Here is a 16,749-nt window from a genome sequence, read left to right as displayed (position 1 = left end):
ATTAGAGTGGTTTATTTCCTGAAGTTAGTGAGCTAACAGTTTGTCTACGCTCTTTCACCTTAAGGCCTCTATAGCCTCTACTTCCCCCGGGCAACAAACACATTACACTGTAATTCACCGTAGTCAACTCTACACTACGACCTTCGCCGTAGTCAACTCTACAACCCTTCGCCGTAGTCACCTCTACTACAGCCCTTCGCCGTAGTCACCTCTACTACAGCCCTTCACCGTAGTCACCTCTACTACAGCCCTTCGCCGTAGTCACCTCTACTACAGCCCTTCCCCGTAGTCACCTCTACAGCCCTTCACCGTAGTCACCTCTACAGCCCTTCACCGTAGTCACCTCTACAGCCCTTCGCCGTAGTCACCTCTACAGCCCTTCGCCGTAGTCACCTCTACAGCCCTTCGCCGTAGTCACCTCTACAGCCCTTCGCCGTAGTCACCTCTACAGCCCTTCGCCGTAGTCACCTCTACAGCCCTTCACCGTAGTCACCTCTACAGCCCTTCACCGTAGTCACCTCTACAGCCCTTCACCTCTACAGCCCTTCCCCGTAGTCACCTCTACAGCCCTTCGCCGTAGTCACCTCTACAGCCCTTCACCGTAGTCACCTCTACAGCCCTTCACCGTAGTCACCTCTACAGCCCTTCACCGTAGTCACCTCTACAGCCCTTCACCTCTACAGCCCTTCCCCGTAGTCAACTCTACAGCCCTTTGCCGTAGTCACCTCTACAGCCCTTCGCCGTAGTCACCTCTACAACCCTTCACCGTAGTCAACTCTACTACAGCCCTTCGCCGTAGTCAACTCTACTACAGCCCTTCGCCGTAGTCAACTCTACTACAGCCCTTCGCCGTAGTCACCTCTACTACAGCCCTTCACCATATTCACCTCTACAGCCCTTCGCCGTAGTCACCTCTACAGCCCTTCACCGTAGTCACCTCTACAGCCCTTCACCGTAGTCACCTCTACAGCCCTTCACCGTAGTCACCTCTACAGCCCTTCACCGTAGTCACCTCTACAGCCCTTCACCGTAGTCACCTCTACAGCCCTTCACCGTAGTCACCTCTACAGCCCTTCACCGTAGTCACCTCTACAGCCCTTCACAGTAGTCAACTCTACAGCCCTTCACCGTAGTCAACTCTACAGCCCTTCACCGTAGTCAACTCTACAGCCCTTCACCGTAGTCAACTCTACAGCCCTTCACAGTAGTCAACTCTACAGCCCTTCACCGTAGTCAACTCTACAGCCCTTCACCGTAGTCAACTCTACAGCCCTTCACCTCAGTCCCCTCTACAGCCCTTCGCTGTAGTCACCTCTACAGCCCTTCACCGTAGTCACCTCTACACCCTGACCCTGCAGCTCCAGCCCTTCACCGTAGTCACCTCTACAGCCCTTCACCGTAGTCACCTCTACAGCCCTTCACCGTAGTCACCTCTACAGCCCTTCACCGTAGTCACCTCTACACCACGACCCTGCAGCTCCAGCCTTTCACTTCTATGCCCATCTTCTGAATGGGTGATTATTCCTATCCCTGAAATGGAATGCCATTTCACATTAAACTGAAGTCTGGAACAAAAAAAGACTGAGTCATTATAAGCAATCATAGGAATTAGTAACATCATTTAACCAAGCCAACAAAATCATTTCCAGGATATTGAAGCAGCAGCCGGGGAAAATTAGAAAAATTGTAGCTCTTAAATAGAATAATTGCCATCTTTATCTTCCGTCTCTCTCTGCTCCTCCTCGTTCTGAAGGGTTTCACAAATCACATTAACTTTCTGTAGAAAATCTGCACCGAACAGAGTAATCAAGGACTGAACGAGGGGGGGGGGGGGGATCCATCGAGTCCTCAGTACTCAGACAGGAAAAGAAATGGGATTTATTTAATTCCAATGCAGATTATGTGCAGGAACAAGGTGTTCAGTGATTCTCAGGCTTGTCTCCATCACAACGCTAACAGAAAACAACTCCATAACATGGGATTATATATTAGGATTACTGTAATAAAATAACATTTAAAAGCAGTTTCTAATCTCATAAAGATTCCTCTGGCAATGTGTCTCATTAGAGTGGCGGGTAGCCTAGTGGTTAGAGGGGGAGGCAGGTAGCCTAGTGGTTATAGGGGGGAGGCAGGTAGCCTAGTGGTTAGAGGGGGGGGGGGGGGGGGGGGGGGGGGGGGGGGGACAGGTAGCCTAGTGGTTAGAGGGGGAGGCAGGTAGCCTAGTGGTTAGAGGGGGGGGGGGGGGACAGGTAGCCTATTGGTTAGAGGGGGGGGGGGGGGGGACAGGTAGCCTATTGGTTAGAGGGGGGGGGGGGACAGGTAGCCTATTGGTTAGAGGGGGGAGGCAGGTAGCCTAGTGGTTAGAGGGGGAAGGCATGTAGCCTAGTGGTTAGCGCAGGTAGCCTAGTGGATAGAGGGGGGAGGCAGGTAGCCTAGTGGTTAGCGCAGGTAGCCTAGTGGATAGAGGGGGGAGGCAGGTAGCCTAGTGGTTAGCGCAGGTAGCCTAGTGGATAGAGGGGGTGAGGCAGGTAGCCTAGTGGTTAGCGCAGGTAGCCTAGTGGATAGAGGGGGTGAGGCAGGTAGCCTAGTGGTTAGGGGGAGGCAGGTAGCCTAGTGGTTAGAGGGGGGAGGCAGGTAGCCTAGAGGTTAGAGGGGGGAGGCAGGTAGCCTAGAGGTTAGAGGGGGGAGGCAGGTAGCCTAGCGGTTAGAGGGGGGAGGCAGGTAGCCTAGCGGTTAGAGGGGGTGAGGCAGGTAGCCTAGCGGTTAGAGGGGGTGAGGCAGGTAGCCTAGCGGTTAGAGGTGGGGAGGCAGGTAGCCTAGCGGTTAGAGGTGGGGAGGCAGGTAGCCTAGCGGTTAGAGGTGGGGAGGCAGGTAGCCTAGCGGTTAGAGGTGGGGAGGCAGGTAGCCTAGCGGTTAGAGGTGGGGAGGCAGGTAGCCTAGCGGTTAGAGGTGGGGAGGCAGGTAGCCTAGCGGTTAGAGGGGGGACGACAGGTAGCCTAGCGGTTAGAGGGGGGGGGGGACAGGTAGCCTAGAGGTTAGAGGGGGGGGACAGGTAGCCTAGCGGTTAGAGGGGGGGGCAGGTAGCCTAGCGGTTAGAGGTGGGGAGGCAGGTAGCCTAGCGGTTAGAGGTGGGGAGGCAGGTAGCCTAGCGGTTAGAGGTGGGGAGGCAGGTAGCCTAGCGGTTAGAGGTGGGGAGGCAGGTAGCCTAGTGGTTAGAGGGGGGAGGCAGGTAGCCTAGCGGTTAGAGGTGGGGAGGCAGGTAGCCTAGCGGTTAGAGGTGGGGAGGCAGGTAGACTAGCGGTTAGAGGTGGGGAGGCAGGTAGCCTAGCGGTTAGAGGTGGGGAGGCAGGTAGCCTAGCGGTTAGAGGTGGGGAGGCAGGTAGCCTAGCGGTTAGAGGTGGGGAGGCAGGTAGCCTAGCGGTTAGAGGGGGGACGACAGGGGGGGGAGGCACCTTCATTTCTACAGTAAAATTACATTTTAGTCAATTAGCAGACACTTTTCCTGAGTAAAATACAACTGCATCTCAGTTCTAGTAAACAAATTGGTTGGTTGAAAGCAGGTCCTTGGGTACAGTCGCTCTTCTTGGGACCATAGTAGGACGGGCGCTCCATGACAGCTCCTGAGGTCTCTGACCTGTGAGGATAGACGAGGGTCCAAGTGGAGCCCAGGTCAGAGACGAGGGGCCAGGTGGAGCCCAGGTCAGAGACGAGGGGCCAGGTGGAGCCCAGGCCAGAGACGAGGGGCCAGGTGGAGCCCAGGTCAGAGACGAGGGGCCAGGTGGAGCCCAGGTCAGAGACGAGGGGCCAGGTAGAGCCCAGGCCAGAGACGAGGGGCCAGGTGGAGCCCAGGTCAGAGACGAGGGGCCAGGTGGAGCCCAGGTCAGAGACGAGGGGCCAGGTGGAGCCCAGGTCAGAGACGAGGGGCCAGGTGGAGCCCAGGTCAGAGATGAGGGGCCAGGTGGAGCCCAGGCCAGAGACGAGGGGCCAGGTGGAGCCCAGGTCAGAGACGAGGGGCCAAGTGGAGCCCAGGCCAGAGACGAGGGGCCAAGTGGAGCCCAGGTCAGAGACGAGGGGCCAGGTGGAGCCCAGGTCAGAGACGAGGGGCCAGGTGGAGCCCAGGTCAGAGACGAGGGGCCAGGTGGAGCCCAGGTCAGAGACGAGGGGCCAAGTGGAGCCCAGGCCAGAGACGAGGGGACAGGTGGAGCCCAGGTCAGAGACGAGGGGCCAGGTGGAGACCAGGTCAGAGACGAGGAGCTAAGGCCAGAGACGAGGGGCCAGGTGGAGCCCAGGGCTCCAATACCTAGTGGATCATCCTTTTTGTTTTCTCCCTCAACACCACGGTTACCAGTCTGTTTGGCTAACATACCACTCCTTGTACTGAGGAAAACCCATCTCACTTACCTTTAAACACACCTTACCCTGGTCTTGAAGAACTCCCCCCCTAAACACACCGTACCCTGGTCTTGAAGAACTCCCCCCCCTAAACACACCTTACCCTGGTCTTGAAGAACTCCCCCCCCCTAAACACACCTTACCCTGGTCTTGAATAACTCCTAAACACACCTTACCCTGGTCTTGAAGAACTCCCCCCCTAAACACACCTTACCCTGGTCTTGAAGAACTCCCCCCCCCTAAACACACCTTACCCTGGTCTTGAAGAACTCCCCCCCCTAAACACACCTTACCCTGGTCTTGAAGAACTCCCCCCCTAAACACACCTTACCCTGGTCTTGAAGAACTCCCCCCCCTAAACACACCTTACCCTGGTCTTGAAGAACTCCCCCCCTAAACACACCTTACCCTGGTCTTGAAGAACTCCCCCCCCTAAACACACCTTACCCTGGTCTTGAAGAACTCCCCCCCCTAAACACACCTTACCCTGGTCTTGAAGAACTCCCCCCCCTAAACACACCTTACCCTGGTCTTGAAGAACTCCCCCCCTAAACACACCTTACCCTGGTCTTGAAGAACTCCCCCCCCCCCTAAACACACCTTACCCTGGTCTTGAATAACTCCTAAACACACCTTACCCTGGTCTTGAAGAACTCCCCCCCTAAACACACCGTACCCTGGTCTTGAAGAACTCCCCCCCTAAACACACCCTACCCTGGTCTTGAAGAACTCCCCCCCCCTAAACACACCTTACCCTGGTCTTGAATAACTCCTAAACACACCTTACCCTGGTCTTGAAGAACTCCCCCCCTAAACACACCTTACCCTGGTCTTGAAGAACTCCCCCCCCTAAACACACCTTACCCTGGTCTTGAAGAACTCCCCCCCTAAACACACCTTACCCTGGTCTTGAAGAACTCCCCCCCTAAACACACCTTACCCTGGTCTTGAAGAACTCCCCCCCCTAAACACACCTTACCCTGGTCTTGAAGAACTCCCCCCCCTAAACACACCTTACCCTGGTCTTGAAGAACTCCCCCCCCTAAACACACCTTACCCTGGTCTTGAAGAACTCCCCCCCTAAACACACTTTACCCTGGTCTTTAAGAACTCCCCCCCTAAACACACCTTACCCTGGTCTTGAAGAACTCCCCCCCCTAAACACACCTTACCCTGGTCTTGAAGAACTCCCCCCCTAAACACACCTTACCCTGGTCTTGAAGAACTCCCCCCCCTAAACACACCTTACCCTGGTCTTTAAGAACTCCCCCCCCTAAACACACCTTACCCTGGTCTTGAAGAACTCCCCCCCCTAAACACACCTTACCCTGGTCTTGAAGAACTCCCCCCCCCTAAACACACCTTACCCTGGTCTTGAAGAACTCCCCCCCTAAACACACCTTACCCTGGTCTTGAAGAACTCCCCCCCTAAACACACCTTACCCTGGTCTTGAAGAACTCCCCCCCCTAAACACACCTTACCCTGGTCTTTAAGAACTCCCCCCCCTAAACACACCTTACCCTGGTCTTGAAGAACTCGCCCCCCTAAACACACCTTACCCTGGTCTTGAAGAACTCCCCCCCCTAAACACACCTTACCCTGGTCTTGAAGAACTCCCCCCCTAAACACACCTTACCCTGGTCTTGAAGAACTCCCCCCCTAAACACACCTTACTCTGGTCTTGAAGAACTCCCCCCCCCCCCCCTAAACACACCTTACCCTGGTCTTGAAGAACTCCCCCCCCCTAAACACACCTTACCCTGGTCTTGAAGAACTCGCCCCCCTAAACACACCTTACCCTGGTCTTGAAGAACTCCCCCCCTAAACACACCTTACCCTGGTCTTGAAGAACTCCCCCCCTAAACACACCTTACCCTGGTCTTGAAGAACTCCCCCCCTAAACACACCTTACTCTGGTCTTGAAGAACTCCCCCCCCCCCCCTAAACACACCTTACCCTGGTCTTGAAGAACTCCCCCCCTAAACACACCTTACCCTGGTCTTGAAGAACTCCCCCCCCTAAACACACCTTACCCTGGTCTTTAAGAACTCCCCCCCCTAAACCCACCTTACCCTGGTCTTGAAGAACTCGCCCCCCTAAACACACCGTACCCTGGTCTTGAAGAACTCCCCCCCCTAAACACACCTTACCCTGGTCTTTAAGAACTCCCCCCCCTAAACACACCTTACCCTGGTCTTGAAGAACCCCCCCCCCCTAAACACACCTTACCCTGGTCTTGAAGAACCCCCCCCCCCCTAAACACACCTTACCCTGGTCTTGAAGAACTCCCCCCCTAAACACACCTTACCCTGGTCTTGAAGAACTCCCCCCCTAAACACACCTTACCCTGGTCTTGAAGAACTCCCCCCCTAAACACACCTTACCCTGGTCTTGAAGAACTCCCCCCCCCTAAACACACCTTACCCTGGTCTTGAAGAACTCCCCCCCTAAACACACCTTACCCTGGTCTTGAAGAACTCCCCCCCCTCAGAGGGAAACATTTTCAATTACAGCAGGAGAACAACATTTTCTATTTTTATTATTTTATTTCAAAACTGTTTTTTTTTGCTTCAATGCAACGGCAGCTGAGTTCCACAGAATGATAAATACCACCATTATAATGTTTTCCATCTACATCTGGTAAATGGTTAATGACTTTATGGGAAGAAAAGAGAAACCTCAAACAGTTGGCTTGAATAAAACACAAGAAGAAGACCTAGAAAAAGGAGACAGAATAACAACACGCTGTAAAAGAATGAAGACAAATAGATTTAAAAGGAAATCAGGAGAAAACAGACAGTAAAACCAGGACAGCATGTAAAATGAGGGATCCATTGAGATATTCTGTCCAGAATATCATCTTCAGAAGTTAAACTTCAGAGAGACGTGGAGACTTTAGGAGGGGGGGGGGCAGAAGTTAAACAGACTTCAGAGAGACGTGGAGACTTTAGGGGGGGGGGGGGGGGGGGGGAACAGACCCAGAATAATATCTTCCAACGTTAGTGTGTTGTTAAAAAAGTGAAGCGTGTCATTCCCCGTCTTAGAATCAAATCAATTAAAGACCTGGGTATAAACACACAGCCCCGTCTTAGAATCAAATCAATAAAAGACCTGGGTATAAACACACAGCCCCGTCTTAGAATCAAATCAATAGAAGACCTGGGTATGAACACACAGCCCCTCTTCTTAGAATCAAATCAATAGAAGACCTGGGTATAAACACACAGCCCCGTCTTAGAATCAAATCAATAGAAGACCTGGGTATAAACACACAGCCCCGTCTTAGAATCAAATCAATAGAAGACCTGGGTATGAACACACAGCCCCTCTTCTTAGAATCAAATCAATAGAAGACCTGGGTATGAACACACAGCCCCTCTTCTTAGAATCAAATCAATAGAAGACCTGGGTATAAACACACAGCCCCGTCTTAGAATCAAATCAATAGAAGACCTGGGTATAAACACACAGCCCCTCTTCTTAGAATCAAATCAATAGAAGACCTGGGTATAAACACACAGCCCCTCTTCTTAGAATCAAATCAATTAAAGACCTGGGTATAAACACACAGCCCCTCTTCTTAGAATCAAATCAATAGAAGACCTGGGTATAAACACACAGCCCCTCTTCTTAGAATCAAATCAATAGAAGACCTGGGTATAAACACAGCCCCGTCTTAGAATCATATCAATAAAAGACCTGGGTATAAACACACAGCCCCTCTTCTTAGAATCAAATCAATAGAAGACCTGGGTATAAACACACAGCCCCTCTTCTTAGAATCAAATCAATTAAAGACCTGGGTATAAACACACAGCCCCTTCTTAGAATCAAATCAATTAAAGACCTGGGTATAAACACACAGCCCCTCTTCTTAGAATCAAATCAATTAAAGACCTGGGTATAAACACACAGCCCCTTCTTAGAATCAAATCAATAAAAGACCTGGGTATAAACACACAGCCCCTTCTTAGAATCAAATCAATTAAAGACCTGGGTATAAACACACAGCCCCTTAGAATCAAATCAATAAAAGACCTGGGTATAAACACACAGCCCCTTAGAATCAAATCAATTAAAGACCTGGGTATAAACACACAGCCCCTTAGAATCAAATCAATTAAAGACCTGGGTATAAACACAGCCCCTCTTCTTAGAATCAAATCAATTAAAGACCTGGGTATAAACACAGCCCCTCTTCTTAGAATCAAATCAATTAAAGACCTGGGTATGAACACACAGCCCCTCTTCTTAGAATCAAATCAATAGAAGACCTGGGTATAAACACACAGCCCCTCTTCTTAGAATCAAATCAATAGAAGACCTGGGTATAAACACAGCCCCTCTTCTTAGAATCAAATCAATTAAGCAAACTGGAAGAGAATATCAAAATGGAGGAGGTTACTTGGTACTGAAGTCCCTTAAGAGATTCCCCTCAACTGCCTCCTTCACTATTGATAGAAACCAGACAACTGGGAAGAAGGAAAAAAAACAGCAGCTTCTGGCTCAATTCAGCTTTGTAATCTATGAATGAATGGTCGACCCCATCTGTTATGATACGGAGAGGGACAGGGCTGAAACCTTGTTAAGGGTTTCTGTAATTCACTTTAAGAGAGAGAGAAACAGAGAGAGAGAGAGAGAGCGAGAGAGAAACAGAGAGAGAAACAGAGAGAGAGAGAGAAACAGAGAGAGAAACAGAGAGAGAAACAGAGAGAGAGAGAGAAACAGAGAGAGAGAAACAGAGAGAGAGAGAGAAACAGAGAGAGAGAAACAGAGAGAGAGAAACAGAGAGAGAGAAACAGAGAGAGAGAGAAACAGAAAGAGAGAGAGAAACAGAAAGAGAGAGAGAAACAGAGAGAGAGAGAGAAAAACAGAAAGAGAGAGAGAAACAGAGAGAAAAACAGAGAGAGAGAAACAGGGTCCTGAGAGTTTCCTGTCTTTATGCTCTGCCAACTAACTGCTGGTGAGCGACCCATGTGAAGTAGTGGGTCCCATAGTACTGCATCTCATCACAGGAAGAGGGACGTGGAAACTGTAATTCTCCGCTCTGACATCAATTCACTTGCTGGAGCAGGATCTCTGGAGTCATTAACATGTCTTGATTGATTATTGGAAAATGCATTACCGCAACAAATTGGATTTTTGTCTTTAGTCTTTATTCGACTCTTTAGACAAATCAATAGTCATGTCATTACAGAAAAAAACCTTATTCCTTTTCAAATTGGTCTGAGAAGAGTGATGCAATAAGAGGGGCGGGGCTAGAAACAACCTAATTTCACCAGTTTATGAGAGGGGCGGGGCTAGACAACCTAATTTCACCCGTTTATTAGAGGGGCGGGGCTAGACACAACAACCTAATTTCACCAGTTTATGAGATGGGCAGGGCTAGACACAACCTAATTTCACCAGTTTATGAGAGGGGCGGGGCTAGACAACCTAATTTCACCTGTTTATGAGAGGGGCAGGGCTAGACACAACCTAATTTCACCAGTTTATTAGAGGGGCGGGGCTAGATACAACCTAATTTCACCTGTTTATGAGAGGGGCGGGGCTAGACACAACCTAATTTCACCAGTTTATGAGATGGGTGGGGCTAGACAACCTAATTTCACCAGTTTATTAGAGGGGCGGGGCTAGACAACCTAATTTCACCTGTTTATGAGAGGGGCGGGGCTAGACACAACCTAATTTCACCAGTTTATGAGATGGGTGGGGCTAGACAACCTAATTTCACCAGTTTATTAGAGGGGCGGGGCTAGACACAACCTAATTTCACCAGTTTATGAGATGGGCGGGGCTAGACAACCTAATTTCACCCATTTATTAGAGGGGCGGGGCTAGACACAACCTAATTTCACCAGTTTATGAGATGGGCAGGGCTAGACAACCTAATTTCACCAGTTTATGAGAGGGGCGGGGCTAGACAACCTAATTTCACCTGTTTATGAGAGGGGCGGGGCTAGACACAACCTAATTTCACCAGTTTATTAGAGGGGCGGGGCTAGATACAACCTAATTTCACCTGTTTATGAGAGGGGCGGGGCTAGACAACCTAATTTCACCAGTTTATTAGAGGGGCGGGGCTAGATACAACCTAATTTCACCTGTTTATGAGGGGGGCGGGGCTAGATACAACTGAAAACACATGGGTGTAGTCCTTTTACATTTGTTAATAAAGCTTCACGTTTCATTTTTAAAGTACAAATAAATGGGAACAGTAAAAAAAAAAAAAAAAAAATTTTAAATCCAACAAATATAGGCAGATGAACAAAGGTCAGCGAAGGTTGTTTTGTATAGATGGAGCCATTCAGCTGTCTTCAGGACTCTCCTGGAGCCACACATCCACATACAGATCAGGAGGCAGCCATTTTGTCAAGTCCTCATCGGTCTGTCAACTACGGGGATATTGAAAAAGTTGGAGAGAGCTAAAGAGAGCGAGAGCTAGATGGCCAGATAAATACCAGCTGCCTGCTCCCTGGTCAATGCTGCCATTCATATGTACCAAAAAAAGTGTGAGGGGCAGTGTGGCGTTGCAGTCCAGACAAGACCACCGGGATGTGGACCAGATGTTCTGCTTCACACTATAGGGCCGAACCGAGCCGAGCCGTACTGGGCTGGCCTGGATCCACCATGAAGTAAATCCTGTATCGTGGTTGCTGTAGCTAACAGTGCCGAAAGAAGACAACGTGAAAAGAAACTACCCGAGGCAGCACGGTTTCAGAATCAGACCGGGCCCCATCCGTGTGAATCAGACAGGAGGACTTGTCCCGAACTCACTTGGGCTTCGTCTCTGCGTCTGTGACCTGACGGATGAAGATGGTGTCCTCCGGGTGGCTGATGTCTCCCTGCTCTTGCATGTAAGAGGAGGCGATGGCCAGCGTGGAGCCGTCGTTACTGAAGGCCAGGGAGGCGATAGACGTGGGGTAGCGGTGAAACTGACACAGGCGCTTCTTGTTGAAAGGGTCCCAGATGTTCACAAAGCCGTCTGAGCCACCTGGTTGAAGGACGAGAGAGACAGAGAGACAGCGAGAGAGAGAGACAGAGAGACAGAGAGAGACAGAGACAGACAGAGACAGAGAGAGAAAGAGAAAGAGAGAGACAGAGAGAGAAACAGAGAGAGAAACAGAGAGAGAAACAGAGAGAGAAACAGAGAGAGAAACAGAGAGAGAAACAGAGAGAGAAACAGAGAGAGAAACAGAGAGAGAAACAGAGAGAGAGACAGAGAGAGAGAGAGAGAGAAAGAGAGAGAGACAGAGAGACAGAGAGAGAGACAGAGAGACAGAGAGAGAGACAGAGAGAGAAACAGAGAGAGAGAAAGAGACAGACAGAGAGAGACAGAGAGAGACAGAGACAGAGAGAGAGACAGAGAGAGAGAGGTTTTCAAGGTCAACCGGAGGAACGAAAATGGAAATGTATCTACAGAGGAGTTACGAGTTTTTATAAGATTATAATCTGGAGGCTAATCATTCATCAAGTGTTCTCTTGAGTGTAACCATGGCGATATGAATCCAAAAAGGTCACATGATAATAGACCATAAAACAGGAAATAAAACCAAGCTTCATGGATCATTGTTTTTATTTTATTTTTTATTCTGGATTAAATAATGTTATTTTTTTATATTCTGGATCAAAATGTTCTTTTTTTTAAATGTATTCTGGATCAATAATTGTTCTTGTTTTTGTATTTTTTTTCTGGATCAATAATTGTTCTTGTTTTTTTATTGTAGTTGAACATTTGAAAAGCAGTCTTCATGCCGAACGACTGCTGAGTTTTATTAGTGCCAATAGAAAGTATCCCACCTGTGGCGAAGGTGTTGTGGACACCGTGGAAGGAGATGGCGTTGACGGGATAGACCTGTTCTATGCCGTTCTCCTTCAGCCGGTGGCACTTGAAGGCGTACTTCTTCTTCTGCATTTCCTGGCTGGGGTCCAGGTACTCCACAGCAACACGTCCTTCTATGGAGCTCAGGACGTAGCCCTTCAAAAACAGACAATAAACACCTGGTCACATAGCCCCTTCAAAAACAAACAAACACCTGGTCACACCAGACAGACAACGATGTGTGGTCCTGTCGGGCTCAGCTGGTTAGAGTGTGACACTTAGCAATGCCAAGGTCATGGGGGGGGGGGGGGGGGGGGGGGGGGTCCCAATGAGAGGTTAGAGAAGTACTGAGCTAGTCTAGAGGTTTACCTGTTTGTTAGGGAAGGCCCTGATGGCTCCTGAGCTAGACTAGAGGTTTACCTGTTTGTTAGGGAAGGCCCTGATGGCTCCTGAGCTAGTCTAGAGGTTTACCTGAGCCCCGATGGCTAATGTCTGGTACTGAGCTAGTCTAGAGGTTTACCTGTTAGGGAAGGCCCTGATGGCTAATGTCTGGTACTGAGCTAGTCTAGAGGTTTACCTGTTAGGGAATGCCCCGATGGCTAATGTCTGGTACTGAGCTAGTCTAGAGGTTTACCTGTTAGGGAATGCCCCGATGGCTAATGTCTGGTACTGAGCTAGTCTAGAGGTTTACCTGTTAGGGAATGCCCCGATGGCTAATGTCTGGTACTGAGCTAGTCTAGAGGTTTACCTGTTAGGGAATGCCCCGATGGCTAATGTCTGGTACTGAGCTAGTCTAGAGGTTTACCTGTTAGGGAAGGCCCTGATGGCTAATGTCTGGTACTGAGCTAGTCTAGAGGTTTACCTGTTAGGGAATGCCCCGATGGCTAATGTCTGGTACTGAGCTAGTCTAGAGGTTTACCTGTTAGGGAAGGCCCCGATGGCTAATGTCTGGTACTGAGCTAGTCTAGAGGTTTACTTGTTAGGGAAGGCCCTGATGGCTAATGTCTGGTACTGAGCTAGTCTAGAGGTTTACCTGTTAGGGAAGGCCCCGATGGCTAATGTCTGGTACTGAGCTAGTCTAGAGGTTTACCTGTTAGGGAATGCCCCGATGGCTAATGTCTGGTACTGAGCTAGTCTAGAGGTTTACTTGTTAGGGAAGGCCCCAATGGCTCGTGTCTGGTTCTGAGCTAGTCTAGAGGTTTACCTGTTAGGGAATGCCCCGATGGCTAATGTCTGGTACTGAGCTAGTCTAGAGGTTTACTTGTTAGGGAAGGCCCCAATGGCTCGTGTCTGGTTCTGAGCTAGTCTAGAGGTTTACCTGTTAGGGAATGCCCCGATGGCTAATGTCTGGTACTGAGCTAGTCTAGAGGTTTACCTGTTAGGGAATGCCCCGATGGCTAATGTCTGGTACTGAGCTAGTCTAGAGGTTTACCTGTTAGGGAATGCCCCGATGGCTAATGTCTGGTACTGAGCTAGTCTAGAGGTTTACCTGAGCCCCGATGGCTAATGTCTGGTACTGAGCTAGTCTAGAGGTTTACCTGTTAGGGAATGCCCCGATGGCTAATGTCTGGTACTGAGCTAGTCTAGAGGTTTACCTGTTAGGGAAGGCCCTGATGGCTAATGTCTGGTACTGAGCTAGTCTAGAGGTTTACCTGTTAGGGAATGCCCCGATGGCTAATGTCTGGTACTGAGCTAGTCTAGAGGTTTACCTGTTAGGGAATGCCCCGATGGCTAATGTCTGGTACTGAGCTAGTCTAGAGGTTTACCTGTTAGGGAATGCCCCGATGGCTAATGTCTGGTACTGAGCTAGTCTAGAGGTTTACCTGTTAGGGAATGCCCCGATGGCTAATGTCTGGTACTGAGCTAGTCTAGAGGTTTACCTGTTAGGGAAGGCCCTGATGGCTAATGTCTGGTACTGAGCTAGTCTAGAGGTTTACCTGTTAGGGAAGGCCCCAATGGCTCGTGTCTGGTTCTGAGCTAGTCTAGAGGTTTACCTGAGCCCTGATGGCTCGTGTCTGGTACTGAGCTAGTCTAGAGGTTTACCTGTTTGTTCGGGAAGGCCCTGATGGCTCGTGTCTGGTACTGAGCTAGTCTAGAGGTTTACCTGTTTGTTAGGGAAGGCCCTGATGGCTCGTGTCTGGTATTTCAGACTGGACTCTCTCCTCTGCTGGACGTAGCCCATATTCCTCAGGTCCCAGACCAACACCCTCCTCCCTGCTGTCCCCACTATCAGCCGGTCACCAGCCACAGAGAGGGTGTACACCTTTGTTAAAAGAGACAAAAGACATGAGAACAATCTTAAAATGTGTGTATCACAATCAATTTATCTCTCAATGTCCATATGCCTGCCTGTAAGTATGTCCCATTCTCAACAAAAACAGACTATACATTTTTTTTACTTTAAAATCAGAATTGAAAATGAGGTCAATGTCTGCTTTGGTCTTTATGAACAGACATAAAATCCCAGGACTGTTTCATACAGAGTTTTGATAGCTCCACCTTTTCAGGTTGTGTGAAGGTGCCAGCGTTGCAGGGGGTCCTGGGGTCCCACAGCCTGACTGACCTATCCCAGCTACCTGTTACCATGACGTTGACCTCTGGACAGTATTCCACACAGCGAATGGGGGCGTCGTGTGTCCCAACTATTGTATCTACACACAAGGGAGATAAATATGGACCGTAAAAAAAACACTTAATTTAATAACAGGAAGCACACAATTCAGTGGTGATATATTGACAGGCACACCTTGATCTGTATTCAAGTCGTGGGTTTTCAACTGCGTGTCCAAGCCTCCGCTCCAGGCATGTGTAGGGTCCTACAAGAGAAGAGATATCCGACTCAAACGTGTTCCTTGACCGGGGGAAGGAGACACCATTTTGACTACATTGTAACTTTGTTTGTAGAAATGTACTTTTAACAATATTGTCATGTTTCTTCTTCTTGGTGTGTGTGTGTGTAACAGTATAACTTTAGTCCGTCCCCTCGCCCCGCCCTCGAACCAGGTAGCCTCTGCACACATCAACAACAGTCACCCACGAAGCGTCGTTACCCATCGCTCCACAAAAGCCGCAGCCCTTGCAGAGCAAAGGGAACCACTACTTCAAGGTCTCAGAGCGAGTGACATCACCGATTGAAATGCTAGTAGCGCGCACCACCGCTAACTAAGCTAGCCATTTCACATCAGTTATACATGTGTCTGTGTGTGTGGCAAAGTAGCCAACTCAGCATTTAAAATGGAGTAACTGATTACTATGGAAATGCTTATGACAAATAAAAACGTGTTTACATAGAAAGCACAATCCAGCACAGGTGCCAGGTGAGAATACTTGATCCTCATGGAGTTTCCTGCCACATCGTAGAGCCGGACAGTACAGTCCCAAGAGGACACTAGAAGGAACTGGCCTGTACTGGGGCTGAACTTCACAGCAGAGATACTGTCCTCTGGTCCCTGGTTCAGTTTGTACTCGTTCGAACCAGTCATCTGCAGGGAGAGAACAGATACCAAAGCTATTAGGCTATACTGGGATTCTGTAGGAGCTTTCCTGTAGAGTAGTTCACCCCTGAAGTAGATGGAGAAAGCCGGGATGGATCTCTTGAAAACCATAACATGAGCAGGTATGATGCTTATCTTGCTAGCTAAGCTGCCATAATTGTGTTGGCGAAATAAACAAACATGCCAACATGTAACGCAACATGACCTGTAAAGTTTGATACACAAGAACGTTACAGTCCTGGAAATTCAAGAACATGAATTGGGTGTGCTGAAAATATAGCAAGTTAGCAAGCTAGTTGGGAGGGTAGGTAGGCTAGCTAATGTAATTAACTAGCTAGTATACATAACTGGCTAGCTAGTTGATCCGCAGAAGCTAGCCAACTTGGTCTCAACTACTTGCACATTGGCTAACGTTAGCTAATCAGCTGTTTTCTATCGGGTAACATTGGCTAACATGAACTAATCAGCTGTTTTCTATCGGGTAACATTGGCTAACGTTAGCTACTAGCTAACTAGCAAGCGTGGATGGTGAAAGCTCTCAACGACTAGCCGTTTGCAAGCTAGCTATAGATTGATAATGCGTTAGCTAGATTATTTTGTCAATCAATTAGATTTTTTTTAACTCACCGTTCTTGGTTTACGCTGAAGTATCTCCTTGGGTATAAAATTGGAAGAAGAAAAATAACTCGTTTATCTTATAGACTAATATGTTCGCTTCCTCGTCCCTCTCCGCTGTAGACACTCCGCAGCGGCGTTGCTACACGAGTGAATTGATTGGTCAGAACGAATAACCAACTTTCCCGCCTGGCTCGTGATTCTTTGAAAGTTCTCTTCCGTTGTCGAGTACATGGGTCATGTGATATGGGACATACTTCAAATGACAGTATCTAAAAAAAACGTTTGACAACTCCGTTGTCGAGTACATGGGTCATGTGATATGGGACATACTTCAAATGACAGTATCTTAAAAACTAGTTTGACAACTCTGTTGTCGTTTTTAGAAGAATTGTTAAATAAATTGTAACTATTTGGTTGTAATA

The 16,749-nt window shown here is 49.0% G+C and overlaps 1 protein-coding gene and 1 long non-coding RNA gene across 5 annotated transcripts; both read right to left on the bottom strand.

Annotated features, from left to right (window-relative positions):
• Nucleotides 1-7,425: 7,425 nt before the first annotated feature.
• LOC118948735 lies at nt 7,426-9,059 on the bottom strand. Of its 3 annotated transcripts, none has more exons than XR_005042209.1 (3): nt 8,093-8,531; nt 7,603-8,046; nt 7,426-7,456 (listed from the first exon to the last, which is right to left on the bottom strand). It is a non-coding gene; the product is annotated as an uncharacterized LOC118948735 (long non-coding RNA). The 3 variants fall into 3 exon arrangements; XR_005042210.1 differs by lacking the exon at nt 7,426-7,456 and adding an exon at nt 8,668-9,059 and having other exon boundaries at nt 7,854-8,046; nt 8,093-8,476; XR_005042211.1 differs by lacking the exon at nt 7,426-7,456 and adding an exon at nt 8,668-9,058 and having other exon boundaries at nt 7,854-8,046; nt 8,093-8,431.
• A 1,269-nt stretch (nt 9,060-10,328) lies between these two features.
• LOC118948734 (mitotic checkpoint protein BUB3) lies at nt 10,329-16,543 on the bottom strand. 2 transcript variants are annotated; one of them, XR_005042208.1, is made up of 8 exons: nt 16,337-16,543; nt 15,503-15,697; nt 14,962-15,031; nt 14,715-14,866; nt 14,320-14,478; nt 12,194-12,371; nt 10,456-11,387; nt 10,350-10,415 (listed from the first exon to the last, which is right to left on the bottom strand). XR_005042208.1 is itself a non-coding variant. In XM_036973485.1 (7 exons), exons 2-7 carry the CDS (start codon nt 15,695-15,697, stop codon nt 11,167-11,169), a joined length of 975 nt encoding a protein of 324 aa, XP_036829380.1. In that variant the 5' UTR covers nt 16,337-16,543; the 3' UTR covers nt 10,329-11,166. The 2 variants fall into 2 exon arrangements, 1 of the variants encoding a protein (XP_036829380.1); XM_036973485.1 differs by having other exon boundaries at nt 10,329-11,387.
• Nucleotides 16,544-16,749: the final 206 nt, after the last annotated feature.

The sequence above is a fragment of the Oncorhynchus mykiss genome, unplaced genomic scaffold (genome assembly GCF_013265735.2).
Source record: "Oncorhynchus mykiss isolate Arlee unplaced genomic scaffold, USDA_OmykA_1.1 un_scaffold_258, whole genome shotgun sequence".
NCBI classification, from domain to species: domain Eukaryota; kingdom Metazoa; phylum Chordata; class Actinopteri; order Salmoniformes; family Salmonidae; genus Oncorhynchus; species Oncorhynchus mykiss.
This window is presented reverse-complemented; position numbering and strand designations above follow the sequence as displayed.

Excerpts from the sequence above, each read along its gene's own strand:
- LOC118948734 (XM_036973485.1), bottom strand. The coding sequence starts at position 15,697 with ATGACTGGTTCGAACGAGTACAAACTGAACCAGGGACCAGAGGACAGT. Across the intron at positions 15,032-15,502 it reads TGCTGGATTGTGCTTTCTAT|GACCCTACACATGCCTGGAG; the intron begins GTAAACACGTTT and ends CTTCTCTTGTAG. Across the intron at positions 11,388-12,193 it reads CCACAACACCTTCGCCACAG|GTGGCTCAGACGGCTTTGTG; the intron begins GTGGGATACTTT and ends TCCTTCAACCAG.